The following is a 20,412-nucleotide window of genomic DNA, read 5'->3' on the forward strand; positions in this document are numbered from 1 at the left end:
GTGTCAAGCCTCCCGGAACCGAGGTGAAGCAGGAAGGGTCATCGAAGCAGGGGACTGAAAACGTCCCCACTCCGGTGATGCCCCCCTGAGTGCACAGCGCATCAGCTTAGTGCTCAGGCACTGTGTCTTCCTTCTCAGCCGTCTCCACTCCGCATGTGCAGGATCTCACTATTCACGCGAGATCTCACATGCTGCAGACCGGAGTCTGCATCCGCCACAGCAAGAAACAGCATAGCGCCCCTGTCATGTACCGCATACTTTCACACTCTTACATGGAGAGAAGCGGTATAGCCCACATAACGTGCGCTGATACTGATTCTCCCCCATAACGACGGATGATACATTTACCCTTATGTCTTAGGCAGGGCCGGTTCAAGCCCGCTCTGCGCCCCGGGCAGGAAACGGGGTGTGGCTTAATACAGGGGGCGTGGTCAGTCACGCCCCTGTACAGTAGTAGCGCCACTTAAATGCTGATAGGTGCGCGATGACGTCATCGCGCACCGCACAGCAAAAGGTCCTCTCCACGAAGGGAAACTAGACGCTACGCGTCTAGTTCCCTTCGTGGAGAGGACCTTTGCTGTGCGGTGCGCGATGACATCATCGCGCACCGCTCAGCAAAGGTCCTCTCCACGAAGGGAAACTAGACGCTACGCGTCTAGTTCCCTTCACAGGAGGCACAGACGGGGGACACAGTGGGCAGCGGAGGGCACAGCAGTGGCGGATCTTGCCATGGTGCGGCGCTCTCCGGATGGCGCCAGCGCCCTCCGGAAGGCGGCGCCCCGGGCAAAAGTCCTGTTTGCCCGTGGCAAGATCCGCTACTGGTCTTAGGAGTGGGGCTACCATGATGTGATTATCATCACCACACCTCTTCCCCTCCACTCTGAGCCTAATCATCACTGATCTCCAAGTATGAGCTAGAAATCACTGCACTCATATTCGTTGCTCATATTGACTTTACCTGTTTATGCCACTTCAATACACTAAATTTATACTCAGAGTTAACTATGTCATACCGTCACAATAAATGCACAGAATTATTATTATTATTATTAATAATATTATTGATATTGATAATTTTAATATACTTACATACAAAATGCCAGCATATTCTGTTGAGCTTTTGAATTGGGATGGGAGAGGATAAGTTTGGATAAACAGCACAATCGGATACATCCATGCTATAGATGACGTACCCAGAGGCGTCATACTAGCCCCAGGCACCCAATAGTAATATTGGGCCTAATTCATACCTGATCGCTAGGGTGCATTTTTTGCATCCCTGCGATCAGATAGTCATCGCCTACAGGGGGAGGGGGAAATCGCTGTGCAGGGGTGCGATTGCATGTGCAGGAGAGCTGCACAAACAGAAGTTTGTTCTGTCTCTGCACAGCCCAGGACTTACTCTTCCAGTGCGATGATTGGGGCCAGAGTTGTCGTCAGAAACACTCCCTGCAAACGCCTGGTCCCTCCTGCTTTTCTCCGGATACTCCCTCAAAACGATCAGTTGCCACCCACAAACGGCCTCTTCCAGTCAGTCACCTTGCGATCGCCCATGCAATCGCTTTTTACGCCCATCCAGTCGGTATACACCGATGCCCGGAGCTGTCATCCGATACGCCGGCACATTGCAGTGCATACGCATGTGCATTTCAGACCCGATCGCTCGCTGTGCGAAAACACACAGCAGCAAACGGGTCTGAATTAGGCCCACTGTTCATGTGTGGAATGGTCATAAGTGAAGATCGTGATAACTCGCTGCGTGGCAGTTGCTCAGTCGCAATGTTTATCCAAATCAGTGGTGCTCCATCTGTACATCTGATTAGAAAATATGTGTCTCTCTTTAGGTTTCATTATTTTCCTTTATGTTCTGAAGTAAAGTAGGGTTAAGAAGATAATATTCAAATCTTAGTTTTCACCATATTGTTTTTCTTTGCCAGTTCAATGCTCCTCTCAGTATGATGTATGCCAATTTGAAATTTATGACTGTGTTTCTTGTATTAGGCAAGTATTTATTTGTTTTAAACATCATTAGTCTGGAAATTGACCAGAACTTTGACCTTTTGATGATGTGATTTACTGCTGAGAGACTTCAAATTCCATTGACTTCATTTAAATAAGCTTCCTTTCTTGAGAGCCGAAGCCTTGATCATTACTAGTAAGATAGTGTGGTGTTTGGTGTAAGCCAGAAAGTAAGGCTATTTAGTTAAATTGAACCTTGTGTGCAATTAGTTTTTGAGAAAATATGAGAAAATATGTTTTTGACAACATGAGGCATGTTAAAAAAAATGTAAACAGAACTCTATCAGTATATTAAATTGGTTGACAGTTAAAAAGAAAATGCATTTTACGGTGTTATTCTTATTAAATACACCATACAAATATTCTAAATATAAATATGTATTTTTCCAGTGGGCTGCAAACAGCTGTCTTAGCTAGTCAAAATATCTAGTGTTGCATTTTTAGGTTTTTCAATAAAAGCGAGATAAATCTCTAAACTTTCTACTTCCTTTATAGTTATTATGTACAGTTGTTTATATAGTGCAACAGAGAATATTTCAGTCATTCACATCAGTCCCTGCCCCAAAGGAGCTCACAATCTATATTTCCAACCACATGGACACATAACACTAGGATTATTTTTTGTCAACAACCATTCATTTACCAGTATGCTTTTGTAGTGTAGGAGAAAACTGAAGCACACATAGGAAACCCACACAGACATTGGGGAACATACAAACTCTACATAGATAGGTCATGACCATAAATTGAACTCATGACCTCAGTGATGTGAGGAACTAATGCTAACCTTTACACAACTGTGCTGCCCAATTTGCTAGAATTCCACAAAAGAATGTACAGATCGAGTATTTAGCCAAAATACTCTTGAAGTTTATGCTACGTTCAGTTGTGTGGCCCTTAGGAGGAACATAATAATAAAAATTATTGATCCGTGTGAGTAATGAGCTCACTGTACACAAGAACAGGGCTAGATTAAGATTTGTTGAAGCTTCAGGTTGAGTAACCGATGGGTTTCATCGGTTTAAAATTTATGAAAATGAATTTAAATCGATCTCAATCGATGCTGGGTTTCTGGGTCTGAAACACACATTTGCTAACAGGGGATTTTTTATTATATTCATTATTAAATATTAATAAATGGCCAGTTCCTCGTGTCACACACAGCTCTGTGTGAGCTTTGAAGCTGAGCTCCCTAAAGTGTCTTGCGGAGGAGGACTCTTCTATGAAGTCAAGGCTACCCTTCTCATCTTGTGATTGTGATCATGCAATTTAATTCACATCTTTATGTGAGTGGGACCAAACAAATAAAACATCAATTGAATTTTAACAGAGTTGCACTATGTTCTGTATGTTTTATATCTTTTAGCTATGTTCACAAATCAGGACATCTGTGAGATCTGAAATTCCATGTGATTACACTGTGTAAGCTTTTTTCTGATGGTATTTAAGTAGCGCCACGTGGAGTTCCAAGTTTTGTATATTGTCCATTAATAAATGTGTGTTTTGGCCCTGGAAGTACAACATTGATTGACATCAATTTTCATCAATATGAAATCAATAAAATTGGATTAAAATCGACATTTAGTAAATTTCCCCCTTAGGGTGCCGATGCAGTGTTGGAAGTAAAATAAAAGTATATTACTCAAAAGTGTACAGAATATTTACATCTATATGTAGAGCTGTACATATATAAAGATGTGCACATCTCTGTTTATCAGCATATGCCCCTAGCTTAAGATGGCCATACAACTACAGATTTATTGTCAGATTTGGCTGGTTGGAATGAAAATCTTGTAATGGATGAGAGCAAACGACTATTGACCATTTGCTCCCAAACACTGGAAAACAGACAAAAATGGTCAATCAGACAAATTGGTTAAATCCACTTCTGTTTCTGTCAGTTTTACGGCATTTAGGAGCAAATGGCCAACTGTCATTTCCGCTCATTCATTACCAGGTTTTAATTCCAACCGTCCAGATCTGACGACAAGTCTTTAGGTGTATGGGTAGCATTAATCATCACTCTCAGCGTGCAGTTAACCCCACCTATACTAGGTGCAAAATGTACACCTCCTAAAAGGCAGATATATATGCTTACGTGCTGGTCGGCATCTGAACAAGCCCTTAGTGAATGTTGCCTACATGAGAACTCTCCTTCATACCCCTGTAATGCCTCTCTTTTCTGGTCATAAACGTGTAGATGTGATCAGAATGTGTTTAGCACTGCAGTATCACACATGGATGCATTCATTTTCTGAGCATATATAGTGCGACATCACGCAAGATTCTGAATGCTACGTGATTGGGCATGTGGTCAATTCTAAATTACCCCCTCAAAGTGTCACGTGGACCTGTGTAAAGCTGGGCGCTCTGTAGAATATCTCTATTGTAAATTGTTAAAAAAAAATTGTTTAACTGAAATATTTAGGGCTAATAATATAAAATACTTGGAGACATAAAAAAAAAATAATAATATATATATATATAATAGACAAGAATATAAGTCAAACTTGCTTGAAAATCATGCTAAACCCATAGGTCGACATATACAGGACTTTTGTTTTCAATTAGTTTTCAATTGGCATCAAACAATTATACGGTATTTGGAAAGCCTTGGGGCAAAATTTAAAGGTAAATATTGTTCTAATCTACAGCCATTTCCTAGTTGCAGCTCCGCTTCCAGAATGCAACAAGCAGAAACAGACATCCCAGAGGTTCACTATTTAAGGCAGAAATAAAGGTAGCAGTGAACCTTGATGCAGAGCCATCGTTTTGTGGCGCTTGCCAAAGAATTGTATCCTCTGGTGTTTTACTACTATAATTAGTTCATGTAGAAGCACAACATTTAATTGTTAAAATGATCCACAATATTAAAAAGGATGAAAGGAATAAGATCAAGAAGAGCAAATGCCGTACGGACTTTTCTCTAACTAGCCATTTTAGAACGAGTTGTTTCATGCTGCTACAGTATTGTTATAGGTAGATGTGTTTTGGTTCACATTATTACACATTCTACAGCAGTTATGAGCAACTGGCATCTCTAGGGTTTCAAGTAACTAGTTGTGTGCGAAATGTGCGGCCGCGCAGAGCGCAAGGGCTCTGTAGGCGGCACCTTTGCTGCCCCATGGCCATTACTTCTGGCTAACAGGATGCCTGGAACAGCACCCTGCAGCCAGTAGCATTACCTGGGTGCTTCAGATGGGTACTCCGCAGTCTGTGCAGTTAGTTCTGCACTTATTGGAGCTGCCGACCCTACCCCCTCTGCGTCACATAAAGATGTCACGTGCAAAGTCATGACGTTGCCCTCTCAGAGTGGAGCACCGGCATCTGCCCTGTTACAGCTCTGCATGTGGCCCTCCAAGCCTTCACCTGCAGTCCCAACTCCCTTTCCTGCTTCATTGTTGAAATTGTTGTTATAACTTGTTAATACATAATAATAAAGTAACATAGTAATACCATTAATCAGGTTGAAAAAAGATAAAATGTCCATCGAGGTCAACCTGTATTGTAATTCCTACACTAATCTGTATGTAATTATAGTTTACTATAATGACCCATTGTTTTTAAGTACAACTAACACTCTCTTTAAATGCTATATCCTTGGATATTTCTTTCATTTAGGAATTTATCTAATCTTTTTTTAAACATATTGACTGAGTCCACCATTACTACCTTTTCAGGCAGAGAATTCCAAATCCTTCCTGCCCTTACTGTGAAGAACCCTTTCCTCCGTTGGGTATAACATTTTCCCTCCTCTAACCTCAGAGGGTGTCCGCATGTCCTGTCTAGAGATTTTTCAATAAACAGATCACCTGATAGATCCTTGTAATGTCCCTTTATATATTTGTAAATATTAACAATGGGGGTAATTCCAAGTTGATCGCAGCAGGACAATTTTTAGTAGTTGGGCAAAACCATGTGCACTGCAGGGCGGGCAGATATAACATGTGCAGAGAGAGTTAGATTTGGGTGGGTTATTTTATTTCTGTGCGTAAATACTGGCTGCTTTATTTTTACACTGCAAATTAGATTGCAGATTGAACACACCACACCCAAATCTAACTCTCTCTGAACATGTTATATCACTCCCATCACCCGGCGCCATAGCAATGCATGCTAATATGGACAATTTTGTCCCTATTGGCCTGCATGCATAAGCGATGGGGCACCAACGATGAACAAGCACGGGGCCGCATATCTTTCATTGTTGGTACCTACACACTGCACGGTATGAACGAGTTCTCGTTCATTAATGAACGAGAACGTTCTTATCATGCAGTGTTATCTGCCAGTGTGCATGGCCCTTTAGTCTACTCCTCAACTTGACAGTTGCAACCGAACTTACAGTACATTATCATTCTTCCTCAAGTTCACATAAAGGTATCTTTTGTGTTCAGAATCACCAATAAGTGTGGAGCCTCACATAGAAGGACACTCACTTATTATTCCATTCACATGTTCACGAAATGGTATCTTTCAATTACCACTCCATCTTGGTGAATCAGTGCATTGGATACTCCGTTGTTGGTGAAAAGTAAATTACAATTTATTCATCCAAGGAGCAATTTAAAAAGTATTTTCAGGTAGGTATGGATACCGCAAATCATAGGGGCATTACAATGGTAACTGTTGTCCCCATACTGCAGCTGGCGGACGTTGCCGAAGATGCGGTTCAGAAGCTCTGTTGGATTCTCTCAAAGTTGTATCCACATTCCTTCCTGGTTTGTGAAGTGGCCTCAGCGCGTTTCAGATAGGGCTCTATCTTTTTTTTTGTAATGTTATTACAGATAGGCATCTCTTTCTTTGAATAATTGAACTGTTTTAACTTACTAATGAGTGTATGAGTAATGTGCAGTCCTTCTGAAGGTTAAAGAGCCACCCACAGGGCCAATGAAATGTTTCTGGTTGCCTGTCGCTGTTATACTGTGTAGTTTTAAACAATGCAGTTGTAATAATTCTGCTAGCAAATAATAATGCTACAGAGTACTTACAAGTAGACAGACTAGGGATGCATATGAAATGGTTCAACATCGATGGTGCCATCAGTGCTTTACATCGATGCCAAGAAGCCACTGTCAGGAAGACATAAATATTTTACATAACTGATGACCACCAGTGTTTGTTGGACACTGCGAGCAGTCAGGGAAGGAGTATGCCAGAGGGTGGGGCTGTGCATCTTACGTTGTGTACTTCAGTTAGAATAAAAATTGCTGCTGTGAATTGAATAGCGTGGGGAAGGAAGTCCCAGAGCTATTCAATTCAACATGCTGTTATGTCAGAGAATGCAGGTTCTCACATCTTAAACATGATGTTTAGTCACGAGAACCTGTATTCTCTGAGTTAAGTGCCTGGCATGAAGCTGTTTCCATTGCATTAAGGTAAGAAAACAGCATTGCGCCAGTAGTTTTGTCGGATTTCTGCTCGCACCCCAGCAAGAAGAAATCCTGTAGTCGTGCATAACATTGTGCTGAATTGAATAGCTCTGGGATGTCCTTCCTGGCGCTATTCAATTTGTGCTGAATTGAAATGAGCTTATCGATGGTCGATGGCCACCCCTAAGACTGAACAGGTAAGGAAGTCAAAGAAAACAATAGGTATTTCTTTCTTTGACAAAGCAAACAAACTAACTACACTTTCAGGTAGTTAAAGCATTACAGGTCCACATAAAAATGAATAATTACAGAAGAGAAGACATAGAAAAAAGTTAGTGTATATATTCAGTAAGGTCTTTTGACAAACTATAAGACCGATCTATTCAATGCAAAGCTTGTAAATGCTGTGACATAAAAATACTTCACGTTATCTCCACCACCAACCTTGACATTTATGAAAAGATGGATACAGATAAGCGTATTTTATTGCGTGTTACAAAACATGTTTCTATTTTGCCCTGGGAACTTGTAGTCATTTCCATAGAGTCCATAGAGTCACTATACCCTCATTAAATCGGTCAGGGAGAGTGATACAATTTACTGGATTTAAGTTTTGCCCTTTACAAACATAAGCTCAGTACAGCTTGAAGATATAATTGTTTACTTAGGCTTAGTACAAGCTTCGCAATGTGGTTTGCATCTCGCATGTTCCATGCAATGGCGAAATGTGAATCTGCTGAATTATTACACCTAAATGGTGTGTTTATCAATGAGCTAAGTTGTAATATTTAAAAGTGATTAATTCACTGATGATTTCAGCCATAAAGGGAGCTCAGTGATGGTCAGAGAACTTGAAGGAGCTGTGAACAGAGCTGTGAACAGTGAACAAGAGGGTGGTTTTTAAAACCATCTGAGACTGAACGGCAGCCAAGGCAGCTTGGTAATATATTAATCAGTACAGAAATGGGTGAGAAAATAACGTGAGATATTCCATGTACTTTCTCCTGATCTATAAAAAAAAAAGGAGTACTAGGAAATTTCAGCTCATTACCAAGCCTACTGAATTCTCCCCCCTTAGAGCAAAAATGGCTGATTGATGGAAAGGGGGGTCACAGGCCTACAATCAATTCATGTGGAGGCTGCTTCATTCATTCATTCTACTTTTATCAAGTGTTGTAGGGAATATACTTATTGACTAGTGAAAACAAACGGCAACATTACTTGCCCATGGGCTGTTTTATCAGGATTTAGGATATCTGGAGCAAATGTCACCACTCTGGCTAATTTGCAGCATGTGCTAATTTGTTATGCCTGTCTAAGGCATTATTAGGTCTCAGACACAGAGCGAACTTCTGACCACCAGCCAGTTTGTATGGAATGGTGGTGACTAGAGCGATCATTTTACAAAAACAAAGTCTCACAAATAATCTGGTGTTCTTAAAAGTATAATTCTCAGTTTGTTTTAGTATAAAATCCCTGTTTTACACAATGATACACAGTTTTTTTAAAGGGAATTACAAATATGAGAGTGATTTAAAAAACAACAAAAAAATGACTTTATACATAGTGGTTATTTGGCTTCTGTGAGACAACTTCACCCCATTAGCTTTTTTTCAACATTCACGCTAATAATTACACAACTTCCTGCCTGCATTGCTGTGTTACAATGGAATTATTTAGTGTACTCATCGGTTGATGTAAAGCTATGGTGTTAACTATAAAATGTTTAATTATGAATGTATCATGTCTTTATAGATGGTCAGTGTTTTGAGTCCTACATTCCGTTTATAATTGTCTAATATGAAGTCTTCAATGCATATAAATATTCACGTGCAGATGTAGGGAGAGATGTGTGCTGAGCGAACCGCTCAGCACACTTCTCTCCCCCCGCTCAGCACAGCGTGATGTGTGCTGAGCGTGCGGGGGTGGGGGGGCGCTCATTTCACCCAGCGGGTGAAATGAGCAACCTGCTAGATTGAGCCTGTTTGCAGGTCAATCTAGCACCAGCGATAGCGATGTGCGGGACTGCGCATCGCTATCGCTGTGGGGGGTACACACGGAGAGATCATACTTAAAATCTAAGCAATCTAGTCAGATTGCTTAGATTTTAGGCTGGGATCGCTCCGTGAGTACCCCCCGTTACTTATACCTCTTACACACTGAAGCCCTGGCTGAACACGAATCAGAGTTGAGTCTTCAAATATACTTACCCTATTCACACCGCCGGATGCTCCTGGGTTGTCTCCGTTCAAACAGGGCGCTTGGAGATGATGTCATCTCCAAGCACTCCTGAGCCTGCCAATCAGCAGCTTTTAAGAATGGCTCGGGTCGTGCATGACCCAGGTTCAGCAGCGTTTTAGGAATGGCTCGGATCATGCATGACCCGGGTCGGCCTTTCACACTGCACATGCACCCAGAATAACCCTGGTAGTGACCTGGGTCACGGACCTGGGACACACGATCCGGGTCAGCCCTTTCATACAGAGCCAGGACCCAAGTAACGCCAGCTTACCCTGGCAATAACCCAGGTTTTCAGCTCACTGTAAATGGGGTCTTAGTCTAACATAGGGGGAGATGCATCAAAGCTTGGAGAGAGATAAACTAGAGAGCTATAAAGTTCTAATCAGCTTATAACTGTCAGCTTGTATTTTCAAAATGACAGATTGGATTCATTGGTCAGTACTTTATCTTTCTCCATTTTATTTCTCCCCATTTTGTCTCTCTCCAAGTTTTGATACATCTTCCTCAGAATACTTTATGTTGTGTGCAGTGATGTGTGTTTACAGTGCATAATTGTTTGATCTCCCATAATCCTCCTGTTAATCTTATTCACTTGTGACTATCCTCACACATTATAAATGTTGTTAGTGTTTCCTAGTGACAGAGGAAATGTCTGACATCATTGGGAGTGGTGTGATATCGCTGAGGACATGTAGATGTAGACCCAATCAAGCATATTCAATTTCTATTTTCTAACATATGTTTTGTTTCCAGACTACAGAGCAGAGAAAGACGTCTCCATAGTTGATGAAGACTACAGATGTTGGCCATCTTACCATCATAACGGGTGCCTCCTATCAGTGTTTGATATAAATGAGGCAATAGAAGTTTGTGAAAACCATTCACAGTGCAAGGCTTTTGTTTGGAGTAATCAGACAACCTGGACAGGTAATTCATTTTATGTAGCTGATGTTGACACGGACACAGTATAGAGTACTGGGGCTGGGCCTGCCAAAGGGGTAAATCTATGATGCCATAATTGTGCAGCCATGACATAATAATGCGGCACATCTACTGACAGTGCCTAAAATTTCCATTATGGCATGACCATCTACCTATACACATGGCCACATACCCCTCCTACCAGTAGGCAAACCCTACTCCTACCAGTGGCCACATTCCCCCTCCTCCTGGTGCCCACAGTTTCTCATGGTGGCCCTAGGTGTAGGAATGTAAATGACAGTATTTCTGATTCTATCATTTGGGACCCTTCTTTCAATTAAATTGCTGTTAACCGGGATTCCACATTCAGGGAATTTTGTTGTCCATGCAGATTTATTAATATTCATTGTCTTAATATATAACACTAGATACGATTAGATACAGTATGTACATTGGATACAATAAGTAATCCAATCTGCCTATACAACATTAGTCTCTGGACTTAAAGTTTGGTATACGAACGTCAGCATGGTCTGGATGTGCTATATAAATATGTATGGAATATGGAATATGTATGCGCTATATTAATAATGTAATATGTATGTGCTATATACTGTAAATAATGTAATATGTATGCACTGTATAAATAAGGGAATATGTATGCGGTATATAAATAAGGGAATATGTATGCGCTGTATAAATAACGAAATATGTTTGCGCTATATTAGTAACGGAATATGTATGCGCTATATTAGTAATGGAATCTGTATGCGCTATAGAATTAAAAGAATCTGTATGAGCTATGTAAGTAATGGAATATGTATGTGCTATATAAGTAACGGAATCTGTATGATCTATATAAGTACAGAAATCTGTATGCGCTATATAAGTAACGGAATCTGTATGTGCCATATAAGTAACGGAATATATATGAGCTATATAAGTAACTGAATATGTATGAGCTATATAAGTAATGGAATCTGTATATGCTATATAAGTAACGGACTATGTATACGCTATATAAATAATGGAATATATATGCGCTATATAAGTAATGGGATATGTATGTGCTATATAAATAATGGAATATATATATGCACTATATAAGTAATGGGATATATATGCACTATATAAATAGCGGTATATATACGCTATATAAATAACTTATTATTATTAATAATAATAATATCCACATTGTGAATGTCGACTTATTATTTTTAAATTAACATATGACATGATCCATGTGGACCTTCAGACGATGTCGATATCGTGTGTTGACATTCTGAATGTCGACATCTCAAATGTCCACTTTTCATAACACACACCAAAGTTCATTTTTAACTACAGTACTTCATTCTACTAATTTGATTTATCAAGGCTACAGTAGTTCTAATTAGTTTTTCCCCCCCCTTGGAGTATATTTTATTACTCTTTCGTATTCATGCTCTAGAATATTTAGACTTGCTGTTAAAAAGGGAAATAATTTTACATAAAAAGCCCAGCATCTGCGGGATAAAGGTGAGAATTCCTACATGTCACTACATAAGTCACTCACTTGGATCCAGCCTAAGAAACCGGTGCCCAGTTCAACAGTCATTAGATCAAGGAGAAGTATCTGGAGAAGAAAAACATACAAGACTTTAGTGAAAGATAGGTTGAAATGAATGTGAATGTGAGGAAGGACTGATTGTGTAATTGAAGCTATGCAGACAGACAGCCATTCTCGGCACCTTAATACAAGAAAGTAATTATATCTGGTATACATTGGAGAAAAGAGGCTGAACTGATGAATGTCATACATCCTACAATCCTCATTTGGAAAAAGCTGTTACTATTACTTGCAGTAAACATTGCAATAAGCATTCAGATCTAGTGGCGATGAGGACGCTTTAAAAAAAAAATGTGCAGAAACAGATAAGTTGAAGTTAATGGTCAAAAATACCCTTCATTTAGACAAACTGTGGTGATCGTTTTATATACATTTTCCTCAGATTTTTCTCTGTCGCAGTTGATATTTCGGCCCTCATTCCGAGTTGTTCGCTCGTTAGTGTTTTTCGCAACGGAGCGATTAGTCGCAAACTGCGCATGCGCAATGTTCGCAATGCGTCTGCGCCACGTAAATTTGCAAAAAAGTTTGGTATTTTACTCACGGCTTAACAAAGAAATTTCTTCGTTCTGGTGATCGGAGTGTGATTGACAGGAAGTGGGTGTTTCTGGGCGGAAACTGGCCGTTTTATGGGCATGTGCGAAAAAACGCTGACGTTTCTGGGTAAAACGCGGGAGTGTCTGAAGAAACGGGGGGAGTGTCTGGGTGAACGCTGGGTGTGTCTGTGACGTCAAACCAGGAACGAAACTGACTGAACTGATCGCAGTGGCAAAGTAAGTCTCGAGCTACTCAGAAACTGCAAAGAAATTTCTTTTCGCAATTCTGCAAAGCTAAAATTCACTCCCAGTAGACGGCAGCTTAGCGTGTGCAAAGCTGCTAAAAGCAGCTAGCGAGCGAACAACTCGGAATGAGGGCCTTCATTTTTGTTGCCTTTTAAAAAAAAATTTTTTTTTAATTATACTGACATATTCACAAGTGTATATTACCAATTAGTCAGTAAACCACTTGGCAGAAGAAAAAAGATTCTTAGAAACCATATTATTTTCAGCCTCCTGGAATCGCTAAATAATAATAGTGGTTTTTTTTTTGTTAATTTTACATGTGTAATGTTTAGTCATTTTGTATATGTTTTGTTTTTAGGTCGACAGCTTGTCCTCTTCAAAGCTGGATCCAAGAATCTTGTGTCTGATCAAAACAAAATAACGTACCTGAAAACGACAGACTGACGGAGACATTTCTATTTACAATAAGACAACGCCGTTTGGATGTGGCATGGAATTATTTGGGGAAAAATGCACTAATATTCATTCTAATTTCTAGAGTGGTATTTGTATTTACCTGAATTGCTAGGGTGGATGTGCAATAAATCAAAATTAATGTGATTTAAAAGGAAAAAAAAACAAAGATAATGTGATACACTGTTAGAAATTAATATAATGAATATATGGTGATTATCTTTAAATTGTATTTAGTGCTAGCTCTGCAGTTAAGAAGAATTACTTTTGGATAGGTTCAAGAGTACCAATGTCTGTCAGCTGCCGCTTTAACAAATGCAATGAGTGGTGCACTTGCACTGGCAGTTGTTACCTAGTGTTTCATACAGGGATGAGGAAGAAAGTGGTTATTTGTTATGTTATAAATACGTGTTACCTTAAATTATAAGATTTTAATTATAAAACATCTTAACTGAAGATGTTCATCCAGGGTAATGCTTGCAAACCAATGTCAAAGCACAGATACTGTGGCTCAAAGTGGTATAAAACGTTCTTATATCAGGTAAAAATGTAAAAAAGGATACAAGAGACAGAAATGAGTGACCCATTGGTACAAATATCTTGCCAGTTCAACTGTTGCAAATCCGTAACCACTGCACAATGAGACATCAGGGGGGGTTATTTGAGAAAGTCTGGTTTCAACTCCTATCACTTTGGATTGTGTTTCTGCTGAAATTATAAAGGGCAATGCTTCTACTAGCCATGTAAAGCATTTCCCTTTTAAATATTGGGCAGAAACATTATCTGAAGTGACCGGTTTTACAACTCTTCATAAATAAACCTGAATTGCCAAAGACAGAATGCAGAATAAACTTTCCATGTATTCCTTGCAAAATATGGGTTCAATGGAAGTATAAAATATAATTGCCATATTTATCAGGGAGAAATTAGGGATGTATGTATATGTACCAGTCTGTACATTTGGAGTATTGTGCAAGTATGTGTTTACTTCATTCATATTTTTATGTACTGTACCTAGGGGTCTGTTCATGATGCAGTGAAAAGTGTGGAGTAGTGAGCCAGTGCAGAAGTTGCCTTTGGCGACCAATCAGCATTGAAGTTACATTTTATAATTTGCATACTGAAAAATGATACAGAGCAGCTGATTGGTTGCCATGGGCAACTTCTCAACTGGCTTACTTCTCCACTCTTTTCACTGCTTCATGAATAGACCCCTAGTCCTTTGCAACATTAATATTTCCCACAAAGCGCTATTAAACCAAATATTTAATACACTGTTTTAGCTGCAAGTTGTACCAAAAGTAACTGTTTTCCTAAATACTTAACACCAAAAAAATCATGTGTACCTAAAAATCTCAAACTGCATGTTTAAGGAATTGGCAAACATTGGCTTCTACTTGTTACTCATGCCCCCTTCAAGCCGCCAGCTTGTAACCTGGATAATTGCACATGAGCGAGCATATCCCGGGTCGCTGTGCGGTCTGAAAGGGCCAGGAGAAATATCCCAGGTCGAACGACCCAGTATTTCACCCCTGGTAGTGACTAGGGTTGAACACGGTTTCAACTCTTGTCACTGTTCGTGTGAATGAGTTAACGAGTCGATGCAACCCATTTCCTGTTCACACATTATAGATGGGCAGCGCTTGGAGATCATCTGATCTCCAAGTGCCGCCTCTGCACGCATAACCGCTGATGTCACCAGCCCGGCAATATGCCAGGCTGGGGACACCGCTGTGAAAGGGGCCGAGGCGAGTTGCTCCTGGGTAGCACCCGTGTACCTGGGGGCAACCCACCAATAGCGGTGTGAAAGGGGTGTTAGATTAACTTAGGATAATATAGACTGAAAGCAGTTGCAGGGATATGTAATTCAATGTATTTGTTATTGTCATACAACACCAACAATAGAAAATAAAATACCAAAATATGCTTTCAAATATATTTTAATGCCTATCCAAGCCAGGAATTTGATTCATACTAGTGGCCAATATACAGTTATGTCTTGAGCTGGGTACACTTTATGAGATAGTGTGTGCCAATCCAATAAAAGCTGCTATCCGGCATAGCCATTATAAGATTGGTGTGCACCTGTACAATGTATACTTTCTTCAGATCTCCTTAATGGGATCAGGGTGTCGGGGACAACAATACGTGTGCACCACACCAGATTCCGACCTCCCGATTTGACCCTTGCAGGAATGTTTGAAGCTGTTTATTGGCTAACACTTCCCCATACACACTATTGGGATGATTGGCCCAATAATTGTGTAGTGTGTACCCAGCTTTATTGCTAAATGTTATCTATCACAGTCAAAGACAAATGGCTTCTCTTTGGATCTTGACAAGGATAGAACCGACAGGTACCAGCTCTCCAGGCTAGCTTTACAATGAGATTTTTTTTAAAATGTATTTTGATATTTCCAATCTGGAAGAGGTTTGAGACTTTAAACGGGAGCAATTGCCGACATGCGGTAGAATGAGAGAGACAGCACCTGAACTGAAATAATATCCCTGAGAGTGCAGCCTATTAGTGCACTAGTGACTTGATTGGCTAAATATTGTTTAAACAGAGAAAAAGGATTACTCTAATGGATGTATGTGATAGGCATGTAAATCTGAATGCTTTGCTACCCTATATGTAAATAACTTATTTGAGTGCTACCTATTTGATGTAAAAAAAAATATAATATTACATCCCAACAATGAAATATTTCTGTTTTACAGTATGATCAAGTAGTTTGAAAGAAAAATGCCATCAAAATAGAATGTGTTTTTAATATGTTGTTTAAAATTAACTATAATTGAATTGCGTAAATTATTTAGTTCACAAACTACATTGTTGTGTAATTTAATTTATATGTATTGTTTTGGTGCCATTCATTTTATTTAGCATTTTGGTTATTCTGATTCATAACCTGTAGGTGTCACTGTGGCTATTGCTATCCCTGCAGAGATTTAGTCTGTGACTAAATAACATTCATAGATATCATCAGGAAGTGCATCATAGCAAATCACTAGATGAAAACTATTGTAAATTTCATTACAGTGGTCAATTATATTTAATTTTATACAGCATTAAATAAAACTGAATTTTAATTACCAGCCTTATTTAACAAAAACTACTCAATCGTTATTGGTGCTGAAAATAGTGATATTTAAAAGGTACAGATAGTATCTAATTTATTTGCTTTCAGTGAAAGCTGCCACTGAAAATCGCTCTACTATTTTGTAATTTGTATGGACAGATTGCTTTTGTACTTCTGTTTCTAAAAGTTTTTATTTTTCTAAAAAATAAAGTGTCAAAATGATTTTATGCTTATTTGGTCTTGATTTTACACTGTGATGCTTTTATGTTTTTCTTTACTGCTTTTTTATTTTTTATTGTATATGCCTAAAGCATATAAGTTAGTATTCAAGAAAGGTCAGAAAGTGAGATATACTAAGGTAACTAGTACTTACATGTTGCTACTTAGTCTACAATTAACACTTAAACTGCCGGTACGAAGTTTGACTAACCCGCATTATTGCTTGTTTTACAGATAATATGTTCCATCTATGTTTTGCATTTGTTTGCTGCAAACAACATATTTTGAGATTAATGGTTGCTGCTTGGCAATGCATTGTACCGCAGAAAATTCTTAGTGTACATTAGTACACCTGGCCAATAAAGCTGATTCTGATTCTGATTCAGAATATATAGATGTTACAGCCAAGAATTATAAAACCTCTTGGAGTCGCTTGGTCTGTCAAACAGCAGTGGAAATTTGAAACAAATTTTAATAACAAAAGCTATATTATACATTTATTCCCCCTGCGGGGGTCAATTTGTTTTATTGTTTTCTGTGAGGGCCAATGGGTGTTATTTTTTTCTTGTGCAATGTTTTTCATCTGTGCTTGCATCTGAACTGCACCGCACATGCATGCACCGCAATGGTGTATGTACAGAGTTGCAGTACAGTGTCAGACACAAGCACCAAGAAGTGTATTAGAAATGTGTTGGGGATTCCTGTGTGGTTTCAGGGGGCTGGCTAATTAGACACAGATGTAACGTAGTGTGGGCATGTAGCTATTAGTGGTTGCATATAGAGACGTCCAATTGCTCTAGCATAGGGCTGGTGAAAGTTTTAATGGTGCTGCCGATAGTGACATCTCAAGATGCACAAAGCATGATTGCAGCATCTGTAGACTCTGAAGGTGGGCATCTCAGTCCTTGCATATTTGAATGCATAGATGTACACTAGGGAACTTCATATTAGCATCATTAGCATAAAGTCACAGATGCAACTGCAGCAAATGAATCAAGGAAGGCCGCAACTGCATCCAATTCAGAATCAAACCCTATGAGGATTAATCCCACCCACTAAACAGACCCCACCCCCACAACACACCCCGCCCCTATTAGGGTTGCTTTCATAAATTTCCCGGGCTGGTTTTCCATTCCAATCCACCCCTGCCTGGGGGAAACCCATGCAAGCACAGGGAGAATATACAGACTCCACAAAGTGCCATGCTAGGAATAAAACTCTTGACCACAGTACTGTGAGGCAGTAATGCTAACTACTGCACCATCTGTACACTCATAGATCCTCAGAATCCTGTTACAGCTACACTTTTACAGATAATTATTAATATGTTTTGTATTTTATCTTATGATCAGAAAAAAAGGCACAGTCCCAAAACTAACGTTATTTGGAAAACTTTAAATTGTTTTCCAGTTTTGAATAATACTTTAAGTTCCACTTCTGTAAACTGTATATGCATAGCACCTGTGTGAACTATACTTTATCAGATGGAGACAAAGGCAGGAACTGTGTCTGCACATATTAATCAATAATATACTGTTCTACAGACCTACAGTATACTATTATACTATCAACCTTTACATGCCTGTAGAAGTTTATGAGAAAAAGCACAGCATGACTTTCCTTATTGTGTTATACAAGGCCAGCGCAGGCTCACCGGTGCCCTGTGCTAGCTCCGCCTACCAAACACATGTAGTCACATAAGGAGGAGGGTCAGGCACCAGGAGAAAATGTAGAGCTTTGAGTGGCTCTACATACTGCAGGGTGTGTGCCCGTTTCCGGCACCCTGCCAACCAGATGTAGGACTCAGGAGCCATGGGGCAGTGGGTTCCGGTATGAAAGATAGTGTCTAGTTAGACAGTCAATAGATAGACACCATATGTTAGACAGACATTAGGTCGACAGGGTCAAAAGGTCGACATGGAATAGTTCTACAGGTCAAAAGGTCGACAGGTCAACAGGGTCAAAAGGTCGACATGAATATTGTCGATATGAAAAAGGTAGACACCATGGCCCTCATTCCGAGTTGTTCGCTCGCTAGCTGCTTTTAGCAGCATTGCACACGCTAGGCCGCCGCCCTCTGGGAGTGTATCTTAGCTTAGCAGAATTGCGAACAAAAGATTTGCAGAATTGCGAATAGAAATTTCTTAGCAGTTTCTGAGTAGCTCCAGACTTACTCAGCCATTGCGATCAGTTCAGTCAGTTTCGTTCCTGGTTTGACGTCACAAACACACCCAGCGTTCGCCCAGACACTCCCCCCATTTCTTCAGACACTCCCGCGTTTTTCCCAGAAACGCCAGTGTTTTTTCGCACACGCCCAGAAAACGGCAAGTTTCCGCCCAGAAACACCCACTTCCTGTCAATCACAGTACGATCACCAGAACGATGAAAATTCCTCGTTATGCCGTGAGTAAAATACCTAACTTATGTGTAAAATAACTAAGCACATGCGCTCTGTGAACCTTGCGCATGCGCATTAAGCGACTAATCACAATATAGCGAAAATCGGCAACGAGCGAACAACTCGGAATGACCACCCATGTTTTTTGCATTTTTGTGGTTTGTGTGGATAGTTTTGTCATCTGGGACCCCCAATTGTAGAAAGGTATACCCTCGCGGGGCTCGCTTCGCTTGCCACGCTTCGAGCACGGTGGCTTGCTGCGCTCGCCAAAAGGTTTATAACCAACTCTATGCCGACATGGATAGAGAAAGTATGAAATAATCCAAAAACATGTTACATTTAAAAAAACATTTGTCTATCTTTTTTATGTCGACCATTTTCACGTCGACCTTTTGACCATGTCGACCTTTTGACCTGTCAACCTTTTCCATGTCGACCTTTTGACCCTGTCGACCTAATGTCTGTCTAATATATGGTGTCTATCTATTGACTGTCTAACTAGACACTGTCTATCTATCAAACGGATAGGGGGGCAGTGACTCTGCCACAAACAGGACCCAGCACACTGGGCAATGGCACCACTCGCACAACCCTCCCTACTGCCCTGATGTTATAACTACATGTGTTTTTCTTCTTCATGGAGATCTGTGATACCATATTGAAATAACCTGATGGCAGGTTATCTGAGGGACTCTTCTTCCCAGATAAACCATTCTGGTTTATGTTGGGGGTAAATTCTACTATGGTGCTTACCCTCAGATAACCCTGATGGATAGGAGCTGCTAAGATGCAAGCTGTCACTACAGTAGATCTGGATAAATGGGAAATCCAGCACTCAACTTGTATTGCTGATTGTAATGTATGTGAGCTGTACATTGTATGGTTTGCAGAAAGCGGGGCTGATTCCATGTCGCTCACAAAATGGCTGTATTTGCAGGCAGCTGCTGAAGTCAGACTTATTACAAAAGATGTGCACCGGACATTTTTCGGGTTTTGTGTTTTGGTTTTGGATTCGGTTCCACGGCCGTGTTTTGGATTCGGACGCATTTTGGCAAAACCTCCCTGAATTTTTTTTGTCGGATTTGGGTGTGTTTTTGATTCGGATGTTTTTTTCAAAAAAAACTCAAAAACAGCTTAAATCATAGAATTTGGGGGTAATTTTGATCCTATAGTATTATTAACCTCAATAACCATAATTTCCACTCATTTCCAGTCTATTCTGAACACCTCACACCTCATAATACTATTTTTAGTCCTAAAATTTGCACCGAGGTCGCTGGATGACTAAGCAAAGCGACCCAAGAGGGCGGCACAAACA

The 20,412-nt window shown here is 40.1% G+C and overlaps 1 protein-coding gene across 1 annotated transcript in view; it reads left to right on the forward strand.

The window, feature by feature from the left end:
• PKDCC (protein kinase domain containing, cytoplasmic) overlaps positions 1-16,697 on the forward strand; it is a 72,366-nt gene extending 55,669 nt beyond the window's left edge. Inside the window, exons 6-7 of the mRNA XM_063918315.1 lie at positions 10,386-10,559; positions 13,300-16,697. Of these exons, the coding sequence (XP_063774385.1) occupies positions 10,386-10,559; positions 13,300-13,385 (260 nt within the window). The 3' untranslated portion in view covers positions 13,386-16,697. The remainder of the gene's footprint in view (positions 1-10,385; positions 10,560-13,299) is intronic.
• The last annotated feature ends 3,715 nt before the right edge of the window (positions 16,698-20,412 follow it).

The sequence above is a fragment of the Pseudophryne corroboree genome, chromosome 4 (genome assembly GCF_028390025.1).
Source record: "Pseudophryne corroboree isolate aPseCor3 chromosome 4, aPseCor3.hap2, whole genome shotgun sequence".
In the NCBI taxonomy this organism is placed as follows: Eukaryota; Metazoa; Chordata; class Amphibia; order Anura; family Myobatrachidae; genus Pseudophryne; species Pseudophryne corroboree.